At 40.9% G+C, this 22,862-nt stretch overlaps 1 protein-coding gene across 2 annotated transcripts in view; it reads left to right on the plus strand.

The window, feature by feature from the left end:
• Nucleotides 1–769: 769 nt before the first annotated feature.
• Nucleotides 770–22,862, plus strand: part of PITRM1 (pitrilysin metallopeptidase 1) — a 30,181-nt gene continuing 8,088 nt past the window's right edge. Inside the window, exons 1-20 of one of the 2 annotated variants that reach the window (XM_030007495.1) lie at nt 770–893; nt 1,339–1,441; nt 2,272–2,378; nt 3,343–3,494; nt 3,937–4,051; nt 4,169–4,265; nt 4,671–4,831; nt 6,076–6,202; nt 6,946–7,034; nt 7,612–7,740; nt 9,523–9,636; nt 10,073–10,169; nt 15,455–15,589; nt 17,554–17,692; nt 18,802–18,918; nt 20,018–20,150; nt 20,859–20,979; nt 21,797–21,873; nt 22,187–22,352; nt 22,481–22,581. In XM_030007495.1, coding sequence (XP_029863355.1) covers nt 847–893; nt 1,339–1,441; nt 2,272–2,378; nt 3,343–3,494; nt 3,937–4,051; nt 4,169–4,265; nt 4,671–4,831; nt 6,076–6,202; nt 6,946–7,034; nt 7,612–7,740; nt 9,523–9,636; nt 10,073–10,169; nt 15,455–15,589; nt 17,554–17,692; nt 18,802–18,918; nt 20,018–20,150; nt 20,859–20,979; nt 21,797–21,873; nt 22,187–22,352; nt 22,481–22,581 — 2,327 coding nt within the window. In that variant the 5' untranslated portion in view covers nt 770–846. Of the gene's footprint in view, nt 894–1,332; nt 1,442–1,863; nt 1,889–2,271; nt 2,379–3,342; nt 3,495–3,936; nt 4,052–4,168; nt 4,266–4,670; nt 4,832–6,075; nt 6,203–6,945; nt 7,035–7,611; nt 7,741–9,522; nt 9,637–10,072; nt 10,170–15,454; nt 15,590–17,553; nt 17,693–18,801; nt 18,919–20,017; nt 20,151–20,858; nt 20,980–21,796; nt 21,874–22,186; nt 22,353–22,480; nt 22,582–22,862 lie in introns of those variants that run through there. The other variant, XM_030007496.1, reaches the window with a different exon arrangement.

Below are 22,862 nucleotides of genomic sequence, written 5' to 3' on the forward strand. Positions count from 1 at the left end.
TTATCAAGTTACTATCTAAAAATCCTATTAGCTTGCAAAATGGAAGGAATAAAAGCCTAGGCATGTACCAGCACTTTCCTGGTGGGTACAACGACATCCTGTGAATCTTCACTGAGGTCCCTGTTACAACACCGACTGGAAGACGTACACCCACCTCTCTGCTAGCTTACCTAAACCGTGCCCTCCCTGTGCGCAAGCCCTTGCGCAGCAGATAAAGACACAACTGCAGGATGAAATCCTGGTTTAGTTTCCCACTCGCTCCTGTTCACTTTGCTCATTTTCCTCACAAAATCTCTGCATAAAAATATTGAGATGCATTGGCAAGACATGGGCAAGGAGAGATGCAGCCCTCGGAACGCATTTATCCCGGGTGTTTTGGGTTTTTTTTTAAGTTGAAAAAGCAAACGATAGGCTCTACTCAAAGGTCGCTCCCCTTACAACCAACGCAGCTTTTGATTTTCCCGAGAACTTCCCGAACAGGCTAAGACTTTTCCAAGAGATTTCCCCGCCAAGGTCAATCCTCCCCAAAAAGGCTAAAGTTTTGGGGTTGCGTTCCGCGCCTCCCCCCCCCGTCCGAAGCCCCGCCGCCCCCAAGGCCGCTCCCGGCCGGGGGCCGAGCACCCGCCGCCCCCCGGGGCCCGGCAGCCGCGGCCGCTGCAGCCCGGGCCGATCCCGCCGCCGCCGCCCCCCCCCGTCGCCCCCCCCCGTCCCCGGTGGGCCGCCGCAGCGCGGGGCGGGCCGGCGGCGGGGCGGGCGGAGTCTCCCGCCGCCGCCAATGCGGGCGGGGGCCGCAGCGCCTGCGCCGGCTCGGCCGTGCGGCCTGTCCCGCTGCCGAGGCGCCGAGCCATGTGGAGCCGCTACCGGGCGGCCGGGGGGCTGCTGAGCCGCGGCCGGTGAGGACCGGGAGGGAGCTGGGCGGGGGAGGGGGGCAAGCGGGTCCTTTCCCCGCCTTGGCCGGGCCCCTCTGCCGGCGCTTCGCGGGGGAGGCGGCCCGCCCTCCGCTGCCCCGGGCCCCGCCGCGGGCCTGGGCGGGCTCCGCGCTGCAGCCGGCTCCTTGGCGCTCCGCCGAAGGACGGGGAACGGCGTGCCCCCGTCCCTGTCCGAGAGCCAGACGGCCCCGGTGCGGGCAGGCAGGGAGTCCCCGTCGCCGGAGGGCAGCTCCTCGCTGGAGGCCGGCGGGGCTCCGAGGCCGGGCGGTGGCGTGATCCTCGTCGTCCCCCCCCCCCCCCCCCCCCCCCCCCCCGCCTCCCTCCCTCAGGGCGGGTGCGACGGACGGCCTCCCCTTGGCAGCAGCGCTGGTGGGAGCGCGTCTGTTCTAGAGGGAAGTGTTCGTTTCAGGTCTTTGACTCGGAAGTCGTGGAGGTGGAAGAGCGTTTCCGCTAATGAGAGAGCGCTGCAGTACAGGGTAGGCGAGCAGATCCACGGGTTCACTGTAGAGCAGGTAAGCATCGCCCTTCGCGTGTCTTTCCTCAGGTTCGTATGGACAAGTTGTCCCTTGGCGGGAAAGCGCCTAGGCGAGGCTGGGAGTCTGCACGCTGAACACTTGGCGTAGATGTTTTGGGTGGTCAGTTAAAAAACGATGCGGTAGTTCCTCATAGTTATCTCTCTGCAACCTGATTCTCTAGGTAACATGAACACGTGTTCCCGTAGGGAGCTAGCTCTTCTAGAGTAAATAACGCATCCCGGAGCTACAGAGGTCAAGTGTTCGCTCTTCTAAAAGTCCTGACAGATAACTGAACTTCACTGCGTGCTGCTTTATGAAATACGTTCAAGTAATATTTTATTTCCTCAGCTGCCTTTAATACCTTTGTTAAGAACCTGCAATGGAACTAATGTGTCGAATTTCTTCTCATTTTTTTAAAGAAAAAAGCAGAAGCAGAGAGTAAACGTAATTTGCAACAAAGTGATTGCTAGTGACAGAGCTAGTGGTAGAACTGGTTTCCCTGATTTTTCTTTTGCTGCCCTCACTGCTGGCTTTTGAATATATGTCTTTTGTTTGTACTTCTGATCAAATTGTTCTGGTCTTGATATCTATAACAGCAGAGTATACTTCTTTGGTTGTAGTGTATTTTAAATGGTTTTTTAAACTTTATTTTCCATTTGCATACTTGTTTTTTTTCCCCTCACAAACCATAGGAACAAAGAATTTATTTAATACTGTATATGGCAGTATTCTATACAGATCAACAAACTGATCATTGCTATATCATCCATTATTTATTTGACCTAGTTGCAGTCACACTGTAATACAGATGTTTTCTTCCAATGCAGGTGACAGCTGTTCCTGAGCTGTTCCTGACTGCAGTGAAGCTTAATCATGACGGTACAGGAGCCAGGTATTTACATGTGGCTCGGGAGGACTCCAATAATCTGTTCAGGTAAACATTAATCTTTGTATAGCACATTCCATCTCAGCATCACCTTGGGGTTTCTACACTGTAATCCAGCTTCATAACTGGATTTTTATGTGCTAACAAAGAGGATAGTACTTCCTTTGTGGGACTTCCTTAAAGTTTTTCAGGTTGGAACAGATGTCATGAGGTCTGTTGTTCAGTCTGCCGCTCAAAGCAGGGTCAGCACTTAATTTAAGTGCAGTTCCTCAGACATTTATCCAGGTGGGCCTTGAAAACTTCCAAAGACAGAGATTATGCAACCTCTCTGGGCAACCTGTTCCCGGTGTTTGACTGTCCATATGGTGGGGTGGTTTTTTCCTTAATATCAAGTTGGAACCTGCCTTGCTTCAATTTATGAACGTAGTCTCTTGTCCTTCCATCGTGCGTATCTATGCAAGGAACCTGTCTTCTTCATAACCTCCTTGTAGGTATTGGAAGGCAGCTATTGACTCCCCTGATGCCTTTCCTTCTTCAGGCTAAATGAGCCCAATTTCCTCAGCCTCTTTTCACAGGGCATGGTTCCAGCCATCTTAATGGCTCTCCACTAAACTGCTTCAAATTTATTATCATCTCTTCTGTATTGGTGAGCTGAAAACTGGACTTTCCAATAAACTGCTTTCTGGTTGCAAGTTGTAAACCAGTTCTTTTTTCCATAAGGTTCCATGAAGGTTTTTTTCTGAGCCTTTTGGGTAAAAAAGAAATGTGTTTAGTTACATGCTGAAAACTTATGTACCACCTCCAGAAGTAGAAGTGCAGAGGTTGTACATCCTCTGGAAGAGGTGACTGAGCACTCAAGAGTCTTAAGAACTCAGTAACTCTGCATCCTGCTGTATGTCATGTTAGTTACTGGACAGTGATAATGTTCCCATAAATCACAGCTGCAGTTAAGAGGTGGGTGGACTTCTCATCACAAATAAATGCATTCCTCTCTGTGCTCTCTGTCTTGCAGTATACAATTCCGAACCACTCCAATGGACAGCACTGGGGTCCCGCATATTCTGGAGCACACTGTGTTATGTGGCTCTCAAAAGTATCCTTGCAGAGATCCGTTCTTTAAAATGTTAAACAGGTCGCTGTCCACTTTTATGAATGCATTCACAGGTGAGCCCACAGTAAGTAATACCACTTAAAATGCTTGAGGTTTTGTTGCAGTAGAGCTGTCTGTCAGCTCTCCTTAATTTCCCTTTGGAGAGCCGTTATTGTTAAGTGTAAATGTTGTGAGTGAGATATTAAAAAACTAACAAGGCAAGGCAACAAAATAGATCTTGTTCATTTGGCAGTTACAAAGTCGTGATAGAGTTAGATCTTTATAGTACACAACGGTACATTTAATTATTTTTATATATATATATGGCAAAAGCAAAGTTTTCATGGTAAAATAATTGCAGTTAAACTTCTATGTATTCCTCTGCAAAAATCTATTTCATTTAGTAAGTTTCTTCTCTTCCAGTTATTTATATGGATGAGAATTTAAAAATAAATGAGGGCAAAATGCATCTTAGGCTTTCTAAATTCTGATCTTTTTATGTTTCTTTATATGCAGCTAGTGATTACACACTCTATCCATTCTCAACACAAAATCCAAAGGATTTTCAGAATCTCCTGTCGGTGTACTTGGATGCAGCTTTCTTTCCGTGTTTGCGGCAACTAGATTTCTGGTAAGATGTGGAAAGCTTGAGATGTATGGAAACCTCAAATTAAAAGGAAAAAAACCAGAACAAAATAAAACCAAAACCTTAAAACTCCCAACACGTCCTGTTATTAATTTTTTTCAGGCAAGAAGGTTGGAGGTTAGAACATGAGAACCCAGCTGATCCTCAGACACCTCTAGTCTTCAAAGGAGTTGTTTTTAATGAAATGAAAGGGGCATTTGTAAGTTTTGTGAATGTTTGGTTTAAGATCTTATACATGGTAAAGTGGCTTAAGCTGCAGGTTATCAATGGTGTTACTGCACCAGAGATTTCCATTCCTCTGTGAAATTTAAGTCCTCAGTAAAGTCAACAATCTGTTACATGGTTATTCTTAAAGTTCGGCTGTCAAAAGTTTGTTTACATATAAAAAAGCACCTTGTTAATGGATTGTATTGTAGAATTTTCTTTTAAATTGACATGGTAACATAGCTAGTTTTATTAAAGTATGTGGGACTACAGAACAAAATGCTTATGTGAGGAGGAGTTTTTGTGTAAGTTAGAGCTCTGAGGTCTTATTATTGAGCACCTTTTATTTTTAAAATGTGTTTTGATGATTTTTACTGAAATGTGGTATTTTTCTCTTAAGACAGATAATGAGAGGATATTTGCACAGCACCTGCAGAATAAAATTCTCCCTGATCACACTTACGGTGTAGTATCTGGTGGAGATCCATTATGTATTCCTGATCTTACATGGGAACAGCTTAAACAGTTCCATGCCACACACTATCATCCAAGCAATTCCAGGTATCTGAAATCTGTGACTAACTTTTTAGGTTATATAGTGTGTTAGCACTCTGTTCATATTTTTGTGAAGGGAAAACCAGCAATACAGTGTTTCCATTCACATGGCCAGCAACTTAGATAACCTGTGCCCTACAGCACCTAGGACAGCATTGAAGCAAGGAGTTTGCTCTAGGAAGAGCAGTGAAGAGTGAATTGGAGGCAGGAAGGAGAGATGGCTGATTTTCTAGAGTGCATCTGCCTGCTTGATTATGACGATTTGTTTTGAGGATTTCACAGATGTTTCACCTTGAACTTATATGGGTCGGTGGGAAATGGAACATACTAATAAGTACTCGGTGATAATATTAGGGAGTTATGATACAAATAGTATAGATGAGTCTAGGGGTTCCTATCCTCCTTGAAGTCAACACAGATGAAGTTATAAAAAGAACTTCCAAATGAACGGCTGTTCATTTACTCCTGAATCACACAGTACTGTATCAGGTTCTAAATAATGGATATTCATTTGAGTCGGATACTAATTCTGTTGGTACTAATAAGGTATGCAAGCTAAAAGTCAATTTGAAAGTGATATGGAGGGAAATCTATAGTACTGTTGTTTCTTCTGTAGCGATTTTGTGGTCAATCTGTTCGTCTGATTAATTCACATACACAACATCAGCTTGTGTCATGATAGTGAATTTACCATCCTTTGTTTTTCTCATCATCCCAAGTACTCTACTGTACCTGTGTTTAGATTTTAATCGGGGAATAAGATTTACCTGAGACATACCTCGTGCTTATATTTAATCCAGGTGTGGGAATGTGCTTGGTAGCCTGACCCCCAGAACCCAGCCATGTTTTACAGATCAGTTAAGACACGGATCATTGTATTTTATACATTGTGTGTGAGGACCATAAGAATTTTGTCCTCTGAAACTTTAGAGCACTGGGATTCTGGCTTCAATTACTAATGTTTTTTCTTGGAACCTTGTATATTGCTGCAACTAAACGAATTCTAGCTTTTTGTGTCCTCCAAAGCATAAACCAGAAGCTGAAAAATGTGGAATTTTACCAGATCTGTGAGTTTTATGTATGTGGCAAACTCGTGGGTCTTTAACCTAGGGGCTCTACAAAGCATGTTGCATTCTAGATGCAACTGAATCTCTGAAAAACCACACGAAATTCAGAGTATAATAAAAGCTGTTACTGTAAATTCCATGTAAAATCTGATGCTTAACCCCAGTCTTTCATTTGAAATGCAGATTTTTCACTTATGGTAATTTTCCACTGGAGCAACACCTGAAACAAATACATGAGGAAGCATTGATAAAATTTGAAAGAATTGAACCAAATACTGAAATCCCGAAACAGAAACTCTGGGAAAAGCCTGTAAGTAAAAAGAAATAAAAAAAATAAAATGAAACAAACAAAAAGAAACAGTGCACATCCAATCTTGGAATTGCAGAAACCAAATATAACACATTAATGTTTTAGCCCAGCCTGCTGGAGTTATTTTTTTGTTGAGAAGTGTTTTTGTGTGTAAATGAGCTGAAATATTCTTATATTTGGTTACAGTGCGGAAAAACTACATTTACTTTTGAGTTTCAGTGATGTAATGATTGCGTGCAGTTGTTTGTTTTTCTTATTTTCCAGTTTTCAAGTCCCTCATCATTTGAAGCACTGAAACATTTATTAATGGACAGCATTTAGTGCTACTGATTAGAAATATTGATACTTAGTGTCAGGAAATATGCCCTCTAATGGTACCTAAACTTCCAAACATTCATGTCAAAAATAATTTTTTCCATTCTCTCCCTCCCTCCTCCCCCTTTTGCTCCCTGGCTTGTCCCAAAGTGTAAGCCTTTCTTTGAAACACAGCTCAGAACATTAATTATGGCCAGATTTTCTTGATCCTCTCCTCTATTGTCCACTTGTAAAAATTGAGATACCACTCATATTTTTGAAGATATCCCATGTTTGTGTATTTACTCATGAATATTGAACTTGCTCATCAGTATCTGTAAAATTATTTGAAGTCTTTGGAAGGAAGATACTACGAAGATGCAAGCAGTCATGTTTTTTATTTGTAACTGAGTTTAGTCTGCATCAAATGTATTTATTATACTTTACAGAGAGAACACAGCGTAACATGTGGCTTAGACTCATTTGCTGCCGATCCTTCCAAGCAGACAACTGTCAGCGTCAGCTACTTGTTGACAGAGTAAGTGTATCAAAATGAAATTCTGAATCAAAGGCTCATTTTAGAACTTCAAGCAAGATGCAGGCATATTTCATGTCCCCCAATCCCTCTTCATAATTGTCATCTTTAAGGTAAATAATGCCATGGGAAAGCTAGACAAATCCTGCTTTAGTAGATGAAAATTTAATTGCTAAGCAGAATTTTTCCTGTCTTTTTTTTTTTTTTTTTTAGCAGATAGACATAAGGAAAATTAGGCGTTACCTTACAGAACTGTTCAGTTGATTAGACTTCTGGGAACACTGGCGTCCTGTCTTTCAATTTTGTGCCATGTGCAAGCTTTTCTGTATGACCCTACTACTAACTTTATCTACCCTTGCAGCCTAATTTAACTTGCTTTACTGCTAGTTATAACATGTGAAAGATGCAGAACTCTCTTAGTTCCTTAAGGTTTGGTGCAGTGTTCATAACTGACAATTATTTCTCCCTTGCTCCCTCTACATTGTTTTGTGGAAGTAATTCTTCTGAAATTAACTCAGTGATGCTGGGTGTCACATATTCATAGCTTAATGGTTTTTAAGAACTATTAATTTTTCTTCAGTATTACAGACACTTTTGAAACGTTCACACTAAGCCTGTTGTCTTCACTGTTGGTTGATGGGCCAAATTCTCCTTTTTACAAAGCCTTAATTGAGTCTGGTGTTGGTACAGATTTTTCTCCTGATGTTGGGTAAGTGTTGCAATTTACATTTCATCACTATAAACAATATTAGAAAAGTTACAAACCACTATTTAGTTGGGAGAAGTCATCTCTTATACTGGCTATTTACACCAGAATAAGCTCATTTTAATACTAGAACATCTTAAGAGTTTCTACTGATGAACTATAAAGCATTCTCAAGTGTAATTTTTGGCTTGTCAAAATAACTTGATATGTTAGTTTATACAAAGTTGTACTGTTTAAAGCTTATGAACAAGAAAAATGGGTAGATAAAAACATGGTATACCTTCAGCACCCTAATTTACTTGGGGTTTTCATCTTGGCCATTTAGTATTACTCAGAAGAGTTTGCTAGCTCTTCTCTATACTGTGTTACCTTTGTTTTTTTGCTTTAGTTCTGTGATTTAGTAGTAGGTAGGTTTGTCACAAATGTACTTTTGTGCAATTAGGGGCCATTAACTTACTATCACCTCAGTACAAAAGGGTATTTCTGCCAACACTTACTTATTCAAACTGTAGCTCTTACAGCCAGTCTTCTGAGCTCGCTCAGTGCTGCAGACTAAGGATGCATGGATTGTCTTCACCTAACTACAGGCTCAGCTGCTCATCATAGTTTACCTTTATTGTCAGCAGAAAGAAAGAAGCGCTTTCAGGGCGTAATTCATCTGAGTGATTTTTAGACTTGAGGATGACGAAAATCACACCTTTGTCTCCACTGACTGTCTCAGATATTTGAGTGGGAAACCTTAATATACTCATTTATGATTTTAATGTCTTAGCGACAGTTCAAGCCAGGCAGAGTACTCCTATGTGAAGTCATGGGCTTCCTGCAAGTCCTGTGTCATGCATTGCCAGTGCCATGCAGACATCTTGATATTACAGAGCATGGCAGCGGAAATCCATCTTTAGACATTAAGTAGTGATTCAGTTGTATGTTTTGTCAGCTGAACCTTTTCCAGGTTGACTGTATTAATACGGTGTTGAGCCATACAGTGAGATGGCTTTAATTTGCCTTAGTGACTGTGCTGATGAATCAGTCTAGAGGAATAAGTTTGAGTCCAGAGATCAGTATTCCAGAATTCAATATCTGAGTCTGTCATTGAATTCCTTCTGTGGTTTTTAGACATGGAATAGTGGATGTTTAGAGTTGATGAGCACCTATTGCTTTTTGTTTGTTGTCTTTAGTTTGAACTGCTAGGTGTTCTGTGTTTCTGCAAGTGTCAATTTGTCTCTCTAAAGATGAGTTCTTATGGTTAACCGTGCCTGACAGCTTGGACAAAATTATCTTTACTTTTTTTTTTTTTTTTTTTTTTTTTTTAAGTACCATTGAAAATAATTGCAACAAACATGGAACACTTCATCTTCACCACTTACTTTACAAATACTGCTTTAAAACTACAAATTTAAAAGTACCATTCCAGTCACTTGCTTAAGTAGAATGTATGTGTTTGGCCTAAGAGGCAGCTAAAATTTTTACCTTAAAAAAAGAAAGTACTTACAGATGAACGGGAAGATGAGCAGAAAAGACCAGCTTTTCTTCTGTAACTGTTTTTCTTTCTCTAATATCATATGCCGTATGTTTTCTTAACAGTGGCTACTACTACTGAAATTGAACAAAGAAATGCTTTTAAGTTCCGTTTTTTGCCTCCTTGGTAATTATTTTTCTTTCTATCTAGCTTTTAAAAGCCATTGTATGTGGAAATGATGGGTATTTTTCCCCTTCTGCCTTTGCTGGCAGGTTTAATGCTTAAGTTCTAGTACTTGTCACTGAGTTGGATGTGTTTTATTCTAGGTTTAATGGCTCAACAAGAGAAGCTTATTTTAGTGTTGGTCTACAGGGTATTGCTGAAAGAGACATTGATACTGTGAAACAGATAATTGCCAGAACAGTTGATGAAGTTATTGTGTGAGTAATGCTAAATTTTTGAGAATACTGTTAGTTCCTTAATACAGTCTTACAGTTAGATATTAATAATATAATAATATATAGGCATATAATAATACAGACATATATATAGTAATATGCCTTAAAAAATTAGTTATATTTAAATAAATATGCCAAGGAAGCAGTAATATTGTTCAATACTCCTAAAACTTGTATCTGCTACTTCCTCTGTTATAGCATATTCATCAGCATAACCTTCAGGAGTTTAATGATATTAGTGCAGTTTCACTGAATGACACAGCATGATAAGATTATTTCATATCAAATTTAATTCAGTGTGGAAGACATTATGTTGTAATGCTTCCTTTATCGATGTTATAATTCATTTTCATAACTTCACTGAAAGTGATTAGTGTTAATGGATATGATTTCCTTCTCTCATCACCCCTTCCCAAAGGAAAGGATTTGAGGAAGATAGGATTGAAGCTCTACTTCACAAAATTGAAATCCAGCTGAAGCATCAGTCTACGAGTTTTGGACTTGCCCTGACATCTGTAAGTCTGTATGTGTGCCCATGAGTGGTGTTTTTTTAGGAATGGATAAGGAATCTACTGTCTGCGTCTTTATGAAATGTGGGGTCATTTTGCTGGCTCTTGATATGTAAAACTTTTCACTTCAGGGCTTTTCTTTTGTCATCTCATATACATCTTCCTTCTTTTCGGTAGCCTTCAAACTATTGCTGGACTCTACACTGTATGACTTAATCAGGCAGTGAGCCTGTTGTCTTTGCCTGAATAGTAGCTTTGACTGCAGTAGCACTGGCTACTTCTGTAAGAGAGGCGTGACGTACTGGCTCTTGGAACTGTATGTTTTGGCTAGATGCCTATGTATTTTTAAAAATTAGAGGGACTATATTTTTCTATGGAATTTAGGGTTGTATTGCTGTAATTTAATTTCAAGATTCACAAGTGAAAATGTACACTAATTCAATTCTTGGCCTCAAATTTTGATACCAAAGCTGTATCAAAGTTTTGATCCAAAGCTGTTACAGAAAACATGTTCCGTAGCAGAATGTGGTGTCTTTGAGAAGTTTGCAAGTTGTAAATTTGGGAACAAGTTAGCTGCAGTATTTGCAGTCAGTTTGGTAATCAGGGCCTCCTGCTGCCACTCGTCCTCCTGTGTCCTTCCTCTGTTTTTTTTTTTCTGCTCTGCAGCAACTTCAGTTGCTTCACAGCTCTTTCACTTTCTATCTCTCAAGTGTTGTATCTTCTTCAGCATGAACAGGAGTTCATTCCTTTGGCATACAAAGTTAGGTAAAGAAGCAGAGCCCTGGATTAACATGAGACTTGTAAATGGGAGAGCCACAGCCAAGAGCTGTTTCAAATCAGATTGCCATACAGACAAATTGTGGATGTTTAATTGCCTGTCATGTTTAATACTAGAATCTGGCAAAATGTGCCTGACTTTGATAGCCAATACTTTCTAGCATGTCTTCAGATTGTGTGAGTAATTCTGTCTGATGAAATATTTATGCATATACTTTATCTTTCAACATTCTTAAGTCTTGAAGTTGATTCAACTGTTAGGACTTAATTCTAGAGCAGGAAGCTCTTAAACAATTCTTGCTTTTAAAGACCAGTCATAGCGTTTGGTGTTAATACTCCCATAGAGGAGGATTATATTTCAGTTCATTTCGCTGAGGTCATGTTTTAGAAGTTGACCTTGAAAAAGGTCTGAAAGGGACCTAGTTGTAACTAAAGTAATCATAGAATGGTTTGTATTGGAAGGGACCTTTCAAGATCATCTAGTTCCAACCTCCCTGCTCTGGGCAGGGCCATCTTTCACTAGATCAAGTTGCTCAAAGCCCCATCCAGCCTGACCTTGAACACTTCAGTGATGGGGCATCCACAGCTTCTCTGGGCAAGCTGTTCCAGTGTCTCACCACCCTCATTGTAAAGAATTTCTTCCTTATGTCCAATCTAAATATACCCTCTTTCAGTTTAAAACCATTGCCTCTTGTCCTGTTAGTACAGGCCATGGTAAAAAGTCTCTGTTGTGTTTCTTAGAAGCCCCCTTCATATATTGAAAGGTCTTCCTGAAGCCTTCTCTTCTCCAGGCTGAACAACCTCAACTCTCTTAGCCTTTCTTCATAGGAGAGGTGTTCCAGCCCTCTGATCATTTTTGTGGCCCTCCTGAAGATCTGCTCTAACAGGTCAATGTCTGTCTTGTACTCTGGGCCCCAGAGCTGGATGCAGTACTTCAGGTGGGGTCTCATGAGAGCAGAGTAGAGAGGGAGAATCACCTCTCTCAACATGCTGACCATGCTGCTTTTTATGCAGCTTGGGATACGATTAGCTTTCTGGGCTGCAAACGCACATTGCGGCCTTATAGCCAATTTTTCATCTACCAGCATCCCCAAGCCCTTCTCTGCAGGGCTGCTTTCAAACCATTCATCACCCAACTTGTACTGATTGCTCATTGTTGCCCCAGCCCATGTGCAAGATCTTGCACTTGGCCTTATTGAATTTCATGAGAATCATGTGGGTCCACTCCTCAAGCCTGTCACAGTCCTTTTGGATGGCATCCCTTCCCTCAAGCGTATCAACTGCACCGCTCAGCTTAGTGTCATCTGCAAACTTGCTGAGCGTGCACTCAATCCCACTGTCTATGTCATTAATAAAGGTATTGAACAGTATTGGTCCCCATACAGATCCCTGAGGGACAGACATCACTTGTTACTGATGTCCATTTGGATGTTGAGCCATTGAATGCAACTGTTTGCATGCAGCCATCCAGCCAATCCCTTATCCATCGAATAGTCGATCCGTCAAACTCGTATCTCTCCAATTTAGTGACAAGGATGTTGTGTGGGACTGTGTCAAAGGCCTTACAGAAGTCAGGATAGATGACATCAGTTTCTCTTCCCTTATCCATCAATGCAGTCACTCCATTGTAGAATGCCACCAGATTAGTCAGGCGTGATTTGCCTGTGAAGCCATGTTGGCTTTCACAGATGACAGCCTGTGTAATTTTAAATGTTGTGTGGTAAGGGTTCTCTAACTTCCATGCTGTAGTCCAGTGCTGTGCTAGCTTTACATTTAGGAGGGCTTTCCTCTGTGTGATGTATTTATTTAAAACGCAGTACGATAGGTGAACCACTGGCTGAAGAGTGGGGGTCAACGAGTTTTAGTAAATGGGGTAACATCTGGCTGGTGGCCAGTCACTAGTGGTGTTCCCCAGGGCTCAATTTTAGGGTCCGTTCTCTTCAGTGTTTTTATCAATGACCTGGACATAGGAGTTGTGTGCACACTCAAGTATGTTTGCTGATGATACTAAATTAGGAGGAGTTGTTGATTCCCTTGAGGGTAAAGAGGCCTTACAGAGAGGTCTTCACAGATTGGAGTGCTGGGCAATCACAAACTATGAAATTTAACAAGGACAAATGTGGATTCTGCACCTGGGACGGTATAATCCTGCATGTACGTGTAGACTGGGGGAAAAGGCTGGAGTGCAGCCCTGCAGAAAGGGCCTGGAAACATTCAAGGTCAGGTTGGACTGGGCTCTGAGCAACCTGATCTAGTTGAAGATGTCCTTGCTCATTGCAGGGGGGTTGGACTAGGTGAGCTTTAAAGGTCCCTTCCAACCCAAACTACTCTATGATTCAAGGGATCTGAGGGTTTTCGTGAGTTCAGTATGAGTCACATAAAGCCAAAAACGGCCAAGCATATCCTGGGTTGCATTAAGGACAGTATAGCTAACTGATCAGAAGAAGCGATTGTCCCACTACACTCAGCATTGGTGCAGCCTCACCTTGAATACCGTGTGCAGTTTTGGGCTCCACAATATAAAGACATAATAATATTAGAACATGTCCAAAGGAGGGCAACAGAGAGCTGAAGGGACTAGAGGGCATGACTTATGAGGAGCTGCTGAGGATAACAGGTTTGTTCAGTTTAGAAAAGATGAGACTGAGGGGTGACCTCATTGCTGTCTACAACTCCCTCATGATGGGGAGCAGAGCAGGAGGGGCTGGTCTCTTCTCTCTGGTGTCCGGTGATAGGACATGAGGAAATGGCTTCCAGCTGTGTCATGGAAGTACAGATTTGGTATTAGGAAAAAGTTCCTCAAGGAGAGGGTGGTCAAGCACTGGAACAAGCTCCCCAAGTGTACTGGTTTTGGCTGGGATAGAGTTAAATCTCTTTATAGTAGCTAGTGTGGGGCTATGTTTTGGATTTGTGCTGGAAACAGTGTTGATGATACAGGGATGTTTTCATTACTGCTGAGCAGTGCTTAACACAGAGCCAAAGCCTTTTCTGCTTCTCACCCCACCCCACCAGCGAGGAGGCTGGGGAAGTTGGGAGGGGACACAGCTGGGACAGCTGACCCCAGCTGACCACAGGGATACCCCAGACCATATGGCGTCATGCTCAGCATGTAAAGCTGGGGGAAGGAGGAGGAAGGGGGGGATGTTCGGAGTGATGGCCTTTGTCTTCCCAAGTCACCATTAGGTGTGATGGAGTCCTGCTTTCCTGGAGATGGCTGAACACCTGTCTGCCGTGGGAAGTGGTGTACGAATTCCTTATTTTGCTCTGCTTGCGTGCAGCTTTTGCTTTACCTATTAAACTGTCTTTATCTCAACACAGTTTTCTCACTTTTACTCTTCGATTCTCCCCCTGCATCTTGCTGAGAGGGGAGCAAGCGAGCGGCTGTGTGGGGCTGAGCTGCTGGCGGGGGTTAAACCATGATACCAAGGAAGTGGTCATGGCCCCAAGCCTGTCAGGGTTCAAGAAGCATTTGGACAATGCTGGTAGATAGATGGTTGAACTTCTAGGTTGCTTACTGAGAACCAGCACTGAGTTGTTGTAATGAACCCATGGAAGCCTCAAATAAGGAGTGACTAATTTTATTTCAAGAGAATTATCTTGAACATATTCTAAAAGAATACTCTTCTTTAAAACACATTAGGGAATTTCCACAGAATAGATAATAATAGTTATTACTGAAAAAGTCTGGAAGGCTTGTGATACCTGCTTGTAATTAAAGAGGTAAGACAAGAGAAGATGGTTTTGGCAGTTCCAATGCATTTGTTTTCTATATGCTTTTAAGACCTTTTTCTTTCATATGTCTTGGGATTTTTTTATTTTCCTCTGTTGCATTTTTTCCCCATTCACAAAGACTAGAAGTGGAGGAAGTTTTGATATCTTGCCCTGTGGTGTGTTGGAAGAACTTTCAATAGCAACTTGGGCAAACTTAATAGTCTCAAACTAGAGAATAAAACTAGAATAAAAATCCTTCCAAAAGAAATACCCTGTGGGTATTGCTGGTTATTTAGTATCTTCTTTCTCCAAAGTACCATCTATGTTACATGTTTGAGTTACCTTATTATTAATCATTTCATCTGACTTGATACAATAAATGGGTAGACTGTAATATTTGTCTACTACTTTGTCTCTACCATCTGTTTCTTTTTTCTTTCTTTCTTGGGCTGAAAATTGAATTTATTTTAAATGAGAAGGAGGAAAGAATATTACAGTAGATTTTCAGAATACAGATATACACACCTCTGCAAAAAAAAAAAAAAAAAAAAAAAATAAAAGGTGGTTTGGTATGATAAAATTAGAGGAGAGAATAGAGAGAACAGCAGACAGATGATGATGGAATAGTCCTTTAACCTGAAGAAAGTTTTCAGCTTTTTTTTTTTTCCACTCCAAATATATTAGAACTCACATATATCTGCTATTCAAATATAAGTGATAAGATGGTTTTGGAATATAGATGCTGTCAGTCGTAGAAATGCAGATGGATTGTACTGCTTACCTAATTATTCTTTCCCATTCAGTATATAGCATCTTGCTGGAATCAAGATGGGGATCCAGTGGAGCTTCTGAAGATTGCAGATAAAGTCTCTCGGTTCAGGCAGTGCCTTAAAGAAAATCCCACATTTCTTCAGGAAAAAGTTAAAACATATTTTAAGGTAGGCAAACTTATGGAAAAATATCTTCAGTATCAATTTTTAAATCACAATTTTGTATTTAAAATTCAACTGAAGGCTAATTTTTTTATAACCATACTGCCTATTTTTAGGCGTAGATGAACAGCAGCACTTTTGAATGAAGCATGTTAATTTTAAATAGTTGAAGTGAAAACTTTTCAAAATGGAAAAAATTGTCTGATTGGACATTTGGAAATACACATATTAGAGCATTGATAAAATGCTAATGATGTACTGAACTGTGATGCCTGATGCTATAAAAGGGCACTATGGGTCTTTCCTAATGAGAAGCTCAGATGTGAATAGAGAATTGTAGACCTAGTTATGTGTTCCTTAGCATTGGCATAGCAAGATACATCTCTTTTCCCTTGAAAAGACTTTGCTTGTAAGAAAGATCATTCTGGTGCTCCTCCTGTTCACTGAACTGCTGTCTGAATTTTGCTGTCAGTGCCAGTTGCTTTCTGCTCTTTTTCTTGTTTTCCTCTCCATACGTTCTACTGGAGTTCTTGGAGAAATAAAAACAGTAAAGGCATTATAACATTGAATAGTTCTGAAGCCCTGAATTAGCAATGCCAGAAAGAAAAAATCCAGTGATAGCAGTGCAAAAGTGGTTGGGGGGGGGGGGGGGGGGGTTGGTGTTTTTGTTGGTGTGTTTTTTTCCAATGAAATTGTTCAAGTTGTTTTGAAGGGCAGATCTATAATAGGTAACTGCCAACCTGATTTAATAGTGAGTAAATGCTGGTTCTTATATACTCAAAGGCAACAAGAGACAGTGGCATCAGCTGAAATCTGTTTTCCTAAAGGCATTATTAGTGTCTGGAAGTAGTAAGGAGCTGTTAAGGTTTTGGCTTTTTTAGGGAAGAAATAGAGGTGCAGTATTTTTGAGAATGTCCTTTTCTATGCAGTTCTGCTGAGGGGGCTAAGGCAAAAACATGACTCAGTAGGAAGTAATGAGAATAGTTGGATGTTCTTATTTCGGAAGATTATGCACTGTTGTACCTTGTGCCTGGAGATAATAAAGCTGGAAGGCTAGGAGCAAGGAAGAGAATGCTGTTCATCCTGTCCATTTTACTATGCCTGGTTAATTCTGCATTTCCCTCTTCAACTCTGTAGTCAATCAGGTTTCTGTAGTCTTTCCACATAAGCACAGGGGAGATAAACTCATAAAACGGAATCCGATTACATTGTCGCAAATTATTGGCAGTGTCTGTCAGTGACAGATGTTGCTGTTTGACTCCTGCTTTGAAATGGGCAATTTTTGAGGTCACTATATTTTGACTAGCCTCCCAGTATTATATGAAGTGGAAGCTGCTTGAGTAATTTTGTTATTAAAATTCCATAGTCCTATATAAACAAAGAGCAGCTGTGTCACAACAGCATAGTTGTGTCACAACAGCAGTTGTGACACTTGCATAATGCATGGAGTTCTCTGGCGGCAAGACTGATGTAAAGCATTTCTGAGCAGGATAAGGCATGCACATTTTACTTCATATGGGATCTCTGTGCACTCAAGCTTGGGCAGGTTGAAAGAGGTATTTAACAAAACCCTCCTGCATGTAACCAGATTCCTCATCTTAGAACATTCTCCAGATAAAACTTGTGGCATGTTGCTCTATAGCATTATGTACAGTTGTTTAACCTTGATTTAATTAAACTAATGAGTACTGTGTGCTGTTGAGGGATTCTGACTCTATACTAAAATTTCACAGAAGGTTGTTCATGCTTGTTCTTGCAGTGAGCTGCCTCTTTTCCCCACCCTTGCAGGAGACTCTTCTGTGTGAAATAAAGAGTTCAAATTGCCTGTTTGTGATACTTTTGATAATATGCAGGCCAAATGATGCACAGACTGGTTTTATCTACTGCTGATGAAGCAATAATCTGAAGCAAAACAGGAGGCAGTTGCCCTCAAAATTAATAATGCTTTGTTTTCGGATATATTTCTGCAGGATAATCCACATAGATTGACTCTGTCAATGAGCCCAGAGGAAGGCTACCATGATAAACAAGCAAAAATGGAAGCAGAAAAGCTGGAAAGAAAGGTCAATGCTCTTTCTGAAGAAGAAAAAACCCAAATCTTTGAAAAAGGTTAACATGCTTTTTCATATTTTTATTTGGGTTACTGCTTAAAAACACAGCTGGTGTTCTGTAGAATATCTTAAATTCTCTGGCACTCTCCAGCATTTGTTCCAAAAGGGATGATTTTTTTTTGTTGGAAGTTTGTGTGTATGTGTTATGGGGCTATGCAGTAAGGTGTTTACACTACTATGTATGATTGGTATATTCCATTAGTTTTAACACTCAGAAATAGAAAGATCAATGTCTCCAGTAGGGCAGAAGAAAGGAAATTGTTTTAAAATATTGATCTGCTTATTCTTTCCCATGTTAACTTGCAGTAAGTACCAAATGAATTCCACCATTTACCTTGAAGCTGTTTATTTTTGAGGTCTGCTCCATGCTCCTATAAAACATAGAATTTGTAATTTTATTTCTAATTTTTTCTGCTTAAAAAGCCAACTATAAAAATAATGTTGTGTTTAACTTATTCTGGGCAATAACTTGGAAACCGTGGGCTGTCATCTAACTTTGTGAAAACAGTGATCTAGTCACAGAAATCCTCCAAAAAAAGTGGTGTTAATCTTCTGAAGCTTTGGTACTAGATGGGGATAGGGGAGCAGAAAATCAGATGAGGCTTGCTACTTACAAAGGTAAATTGGAGAGTGCTTAGAGATGACCAGTTAGAATTTGAAAGGCTGAAATGTAAAATTAAACACAATAATTTAGTTGCATGAGTGTACTGACAGAGCACTTGGCTAAGAACTGGGGAGAATGGCTTAGAAAGAAGCTTCTTACCTGTAAGGTCTGGGTTGCCTGTGTTGCCTGTGTTGGTGTTCGCAGAGCTGTGTGACAAGACAGGCTGTCAGATGTCACTTCTTCAGGGCTTAAACTGCATGTTACTGTAAACAGATTGTGAAGGGGGGATTGGAAAGAGAGTTTACAAAGATAGTGTTCTGTTTGCTGTTGCGACGTGATAATCTACAGAATTTGTTTCTAGTACAATAATTGAAAGAATTGTTGACAGAAAATCCTAAACTCAAACTCTTGTGTTTTTCTGATCTGTATCACCTCGGTAGGTTTTGACAGCACTTTCACTAAAAACTGAAAATGACAAACTGGTATTCTGCTCTCCTTACTAGGTTTGGAATTAATTGCTCTTCAAAGCAAACCTCAGGATACCTCTTGTCTCCCAGCTCTAAAAGTGTCTGACATTGAGCCCAAAATCCCATTCACTGTGCTGGAGACAACACTCACAGGTTGGTGTAACCACTGTTCAGATTGTTACCTAGCTGCTTGCCCAGCTGTTGCTCTTTTTTGCTCTTTGCAAAGCATATGTACTCACTGTTTGTTGTCCATAGTTACGGTCCTTTTCCTCTAGTCCGCCACCTCTGCAGTAGAGTTTGCAGTGGATTTGCAGATGCTTCTTGCCGTTGCCTCTGAGGGGCAATGTGGGGCTCTTCTCAGCTCCAGCCAGCCACCCACCCTTCCCAGGGGTCTGGCAGTAGCGCTCCTGATGCGAGTTCCCTGCTGCCTGCTTACTCACCCCCTGCCCTGCAGTCAGAGGAGTCTCCAGGTAGTGTGCTCCACTGCTCTTGAGCAATCTCCCTGCTTTCCAGAGACTTCGCCAGGGTGCTGCACTACTGGCAGCTTGTACAGCAAGCCTTCCTTATGGCTTTCCCTCCCTACCCATTTTCTACAGAATATGACATACAGGAGCCATGGGGGGAAGAAAAAAAATAATACTGTCATTCTTTTTAACTTCAGTGCAAGTTTCTCCCTGTTTTGCTGGTGGCTGCCCCATGGATTGATAGGAAACAATAAATTGTAGATCTCAATTTTGTTACAGTTCTGCCAAAATCTTGCAGGTAATACTGCTCTGTAGTATATTTCTAACATACCCTTCCCTGCAAAAATTGCCAGCGAATGTCAAGTACTGTATAATTTTGATGCTAAAATGACCTGGTTTTGTGAAAATTCCAATGTGTATATTCTAACGCCCTAGCTTAAGAGAGAAGGTACAGTGCAGGAACCTGTTTTCCTCAACTTTTGATCTTGACTTGTTCAGAAACAAATTACCATTCCTTTATTTGAATGTTACCTCTAAAATGTGACCTCTGTCAACAGAATTCTCTCTTCACATTGTCCGGGTACCCATTACCTTACCATGGACAGAAACAATAAAACCCTTTCAGTCCAGCATTCAGTGCAATGTGCGAAGTTTTAACAAGAAGTGGCTCTGAAGTGCCAACAGAAAACAACTCTTAATGCGAAGATCTTGTAAGAAATTGTTTTGCTTTTATGTGTTTATAGTAGGAAGCTGTTAGTTGTTCTTTGCTTTTGTTTTTTTATCCCTAGCTGATGAAATTCCTGTCCAGTACTGTGCTCAGCCAACCAATGGGGTGGTTTATTTCAGAGCCGTTTCCAGCTTGAACACACTTCCTGAGGAGCTCAAACCATATGTGCCGCTCTTCTGCAACGTCATTACAAAGTGAGAGGTTTACTTTCTTAGAAGCTGAAGCAACAGGCTGTAATACACCTTACTGAAATAATACTGCTTTTAATAATTTCAGCATCTGTTCATATTATAGAAGGGTGTATTGGTTTTGTGCTGATACATTGGTGTCCTGCAGAAACAGTGGTTTTCCCTCTTCCCCACAGACTTGCCAACTCCTTTCCCCTTGTCCATCAGTCTCTGCATTGCTTTGTTCCCCGGCATCAACACAAGCACTCTATGAACAGATTGGAAAATTCATATAAATGAAAAATAGCCTAGCAGAAATTAAAGTTTTGACTTGGATAGATTTTTGGTCTAATTTCACTATGTGGTCACAGAAACACTGACCCCATCATAGGGGAAAGAGTGGCACAGAGCAGAACAAGTGACCTGGGCTGGGAGGAAGCTATTGTTTTTATTGGCGGTAACAACTTACGCGATGTTCCATGTGGATGCTGGTAGCAGGCCTGTGCATAAAGCTCACTTTTTAATATACCATTTTGAATTAACAGGATGCTTTAATTGAAAAGCTTGGTGTGACGCTTTTATAAGGTGTGAAGTATTGTGTTTGCTTGGTAATGCCCCAAACTGTTTAGTTGCTAAATTAGTATTGCCCTAAACAGTCTACTTTGCAAATGCCATATGGATCCTGGTTTTGGCATACAGTGAAAATGGGAAATAAATCTCTCTTGTTTTTTGCAGGCTGGGATGTGGAGCCCTTGATTACAGGGAACAAGCCCAGAAAATAGAACTGAAAACAGGTGGGATGTCTGTCAGCCCACATATCATTCCAGATGATTCACACCTGGATGTGTATGAACAGGTAAATTAATCATAAATTTCAAGATGTTACTCTTGCAATAACAGCTGTGTAGTTAAGGGTCAGTCAGGGCTTCCAGGTAGAGGGTCAGCTAGTGTGCATTGAAAACTTTGTGTATGAAAGGACTTGTGCCTTTTCGTGCAAGATATAAATTTCACAATTACAATAACTTAGTATTTTTTCTTAATGGGAGTGCATGATGTGGTTATCCATTTTAAGGCAGTGCTTCACTAGCATCTGTCACCATGTTTTTGAGTGCTGCAAAAAATTTTGGAAGCAGAGGGTAGAGGACAGAATGGTACCATGTTATAGATAAAGATTGCTGTTAACATGTGTATGTCACTGTTACTGTGGTTCAGAAACATGGAATGTTTGCAAGATCATTAAATGTTGGTACTGGGCATAACAGTCCTAGCAATATTTCTTAAGATTTTTTTCAGACTTGCTGGTGTCTGTTGCTGTGGCCGGCTCCCCATGGATCCTGGATTTGAATTAGGGGGACTCCTTTGCAGAAAGGTGCATCCCCAGAACAGTTTTATCTGTACTTTATGTGAAAAATAAGAAATTCTGTTTCTGAACTACTACTTACTATTGAGAAGGAGGAATCAACAGGCTTGCTTTGTGTGAAGAAGTTACATTTCATGTCTGCTCTGATTTTAGTAGCATAGCCTGCATTAAAGTGGTTTTGTGATGTGTAGCATTAGGTTGGCATCATTGCATCACTTTCATAAAAAGTTATTGTGCATTTCTCAGGCCACTGCTTTGGTTGTCTTGTGTGAAGGGGTTTTTTTTTGTGCTTTGTTTTTATTTTTTCCTTCAGGGTGTGCTCTTTTCATCTCTATGCTTGGATAGAAATCTGCCAGACATGATGCATTTATGGAGTGAAATTTTTAACAAGTACAGTACATTGGGTTTTGTTTGTTTGTGTGTTTGCATGTGTTTTGGGTTTCTCTTTTTCCCTCTTCCCCCAACCATTCCCTTCTTCTTAGAGATCCTACTTCGGGGTTTCTTTTTATAACTGTATCTTTAGTAGCTCTCAGTTTTGAAACCTAAGTAGTCCATCATTTGCATGACTATATAGTAGATTAAATGGCGAACCAACAGTTTAAAAGCTCTTTGTTGAACTTGATATGGTGAATGATTCAGTATTATAAATTCCATTGGTGTGCTTTTGCATGAGACCTAGAGACCTGCTTCTACTCTTTTTCAGCCCCCGATTTGAGGAGGAAGAACATTTCAGAGTGCTGGTTAAGAAGACTGCACAGGAGCTGTCAAATGGGATTCCAGATTGTGGGCATTTATATGCCTCTATTAGAGCCAGCAAAAACCTTACACCTTCTGGAGAACTGCAAGAAATGTTCAGTGGGATGGATCAGGTGAAAAGTTAACAGCATCCTTCAGCGTGGCCAAAATCCTCAACTTTGGAATTACAGTGCTCGTTTTTGCTAATTCTTTCTATTGGCTTAATTAATCTGTAGTCTTTCTGCCTTCCCTTCCCACACAGGTGAAGCTGATGAAGAGAATAGCAGAAATGTCTGATATTAAACCAATACTACGCAAATTACCACGCATTAAGAAGTATTTATTAAATAGTGACAACATCAGGTGAGTTCCAGCTAAAAAAAAAGGGGCGTTTTGGTTAAAGAGAGGCCATGGCCTGTGACTGTGCATTTCTCAGTGCACTTCATGGAATACTGGGGTTTTATGAAATGGGAGATCTGTAAAAAAACTACAAAGTTATTATTAGTTCAAATTCTCCTTGCTTACAAAGTGGTAGCTATGGCTTATTTTGTTCAATTTTAACAGGTATGAGAAACTTACAGCAAATTTAATATGTAAGTGTTGTACCAGAAGTGTGTTAATCGCCTGTGGGATTTTACAGATAT

Source organism: Aquila chrysaetos, chromosome 3 (assembly GCF_900496995.4).
Source record: "Aquila chrysaetos chrysaetos chromosome 3, bAquChr1.4, whole genome shotgun sequence".
In the NCBI taxonomy this organism is placed as follows: Eukaryota; Metazoa; Chordata; class Aves; order Accipitriformes; family Accipitridae; genus Aquila; species Aquila chrysaetos.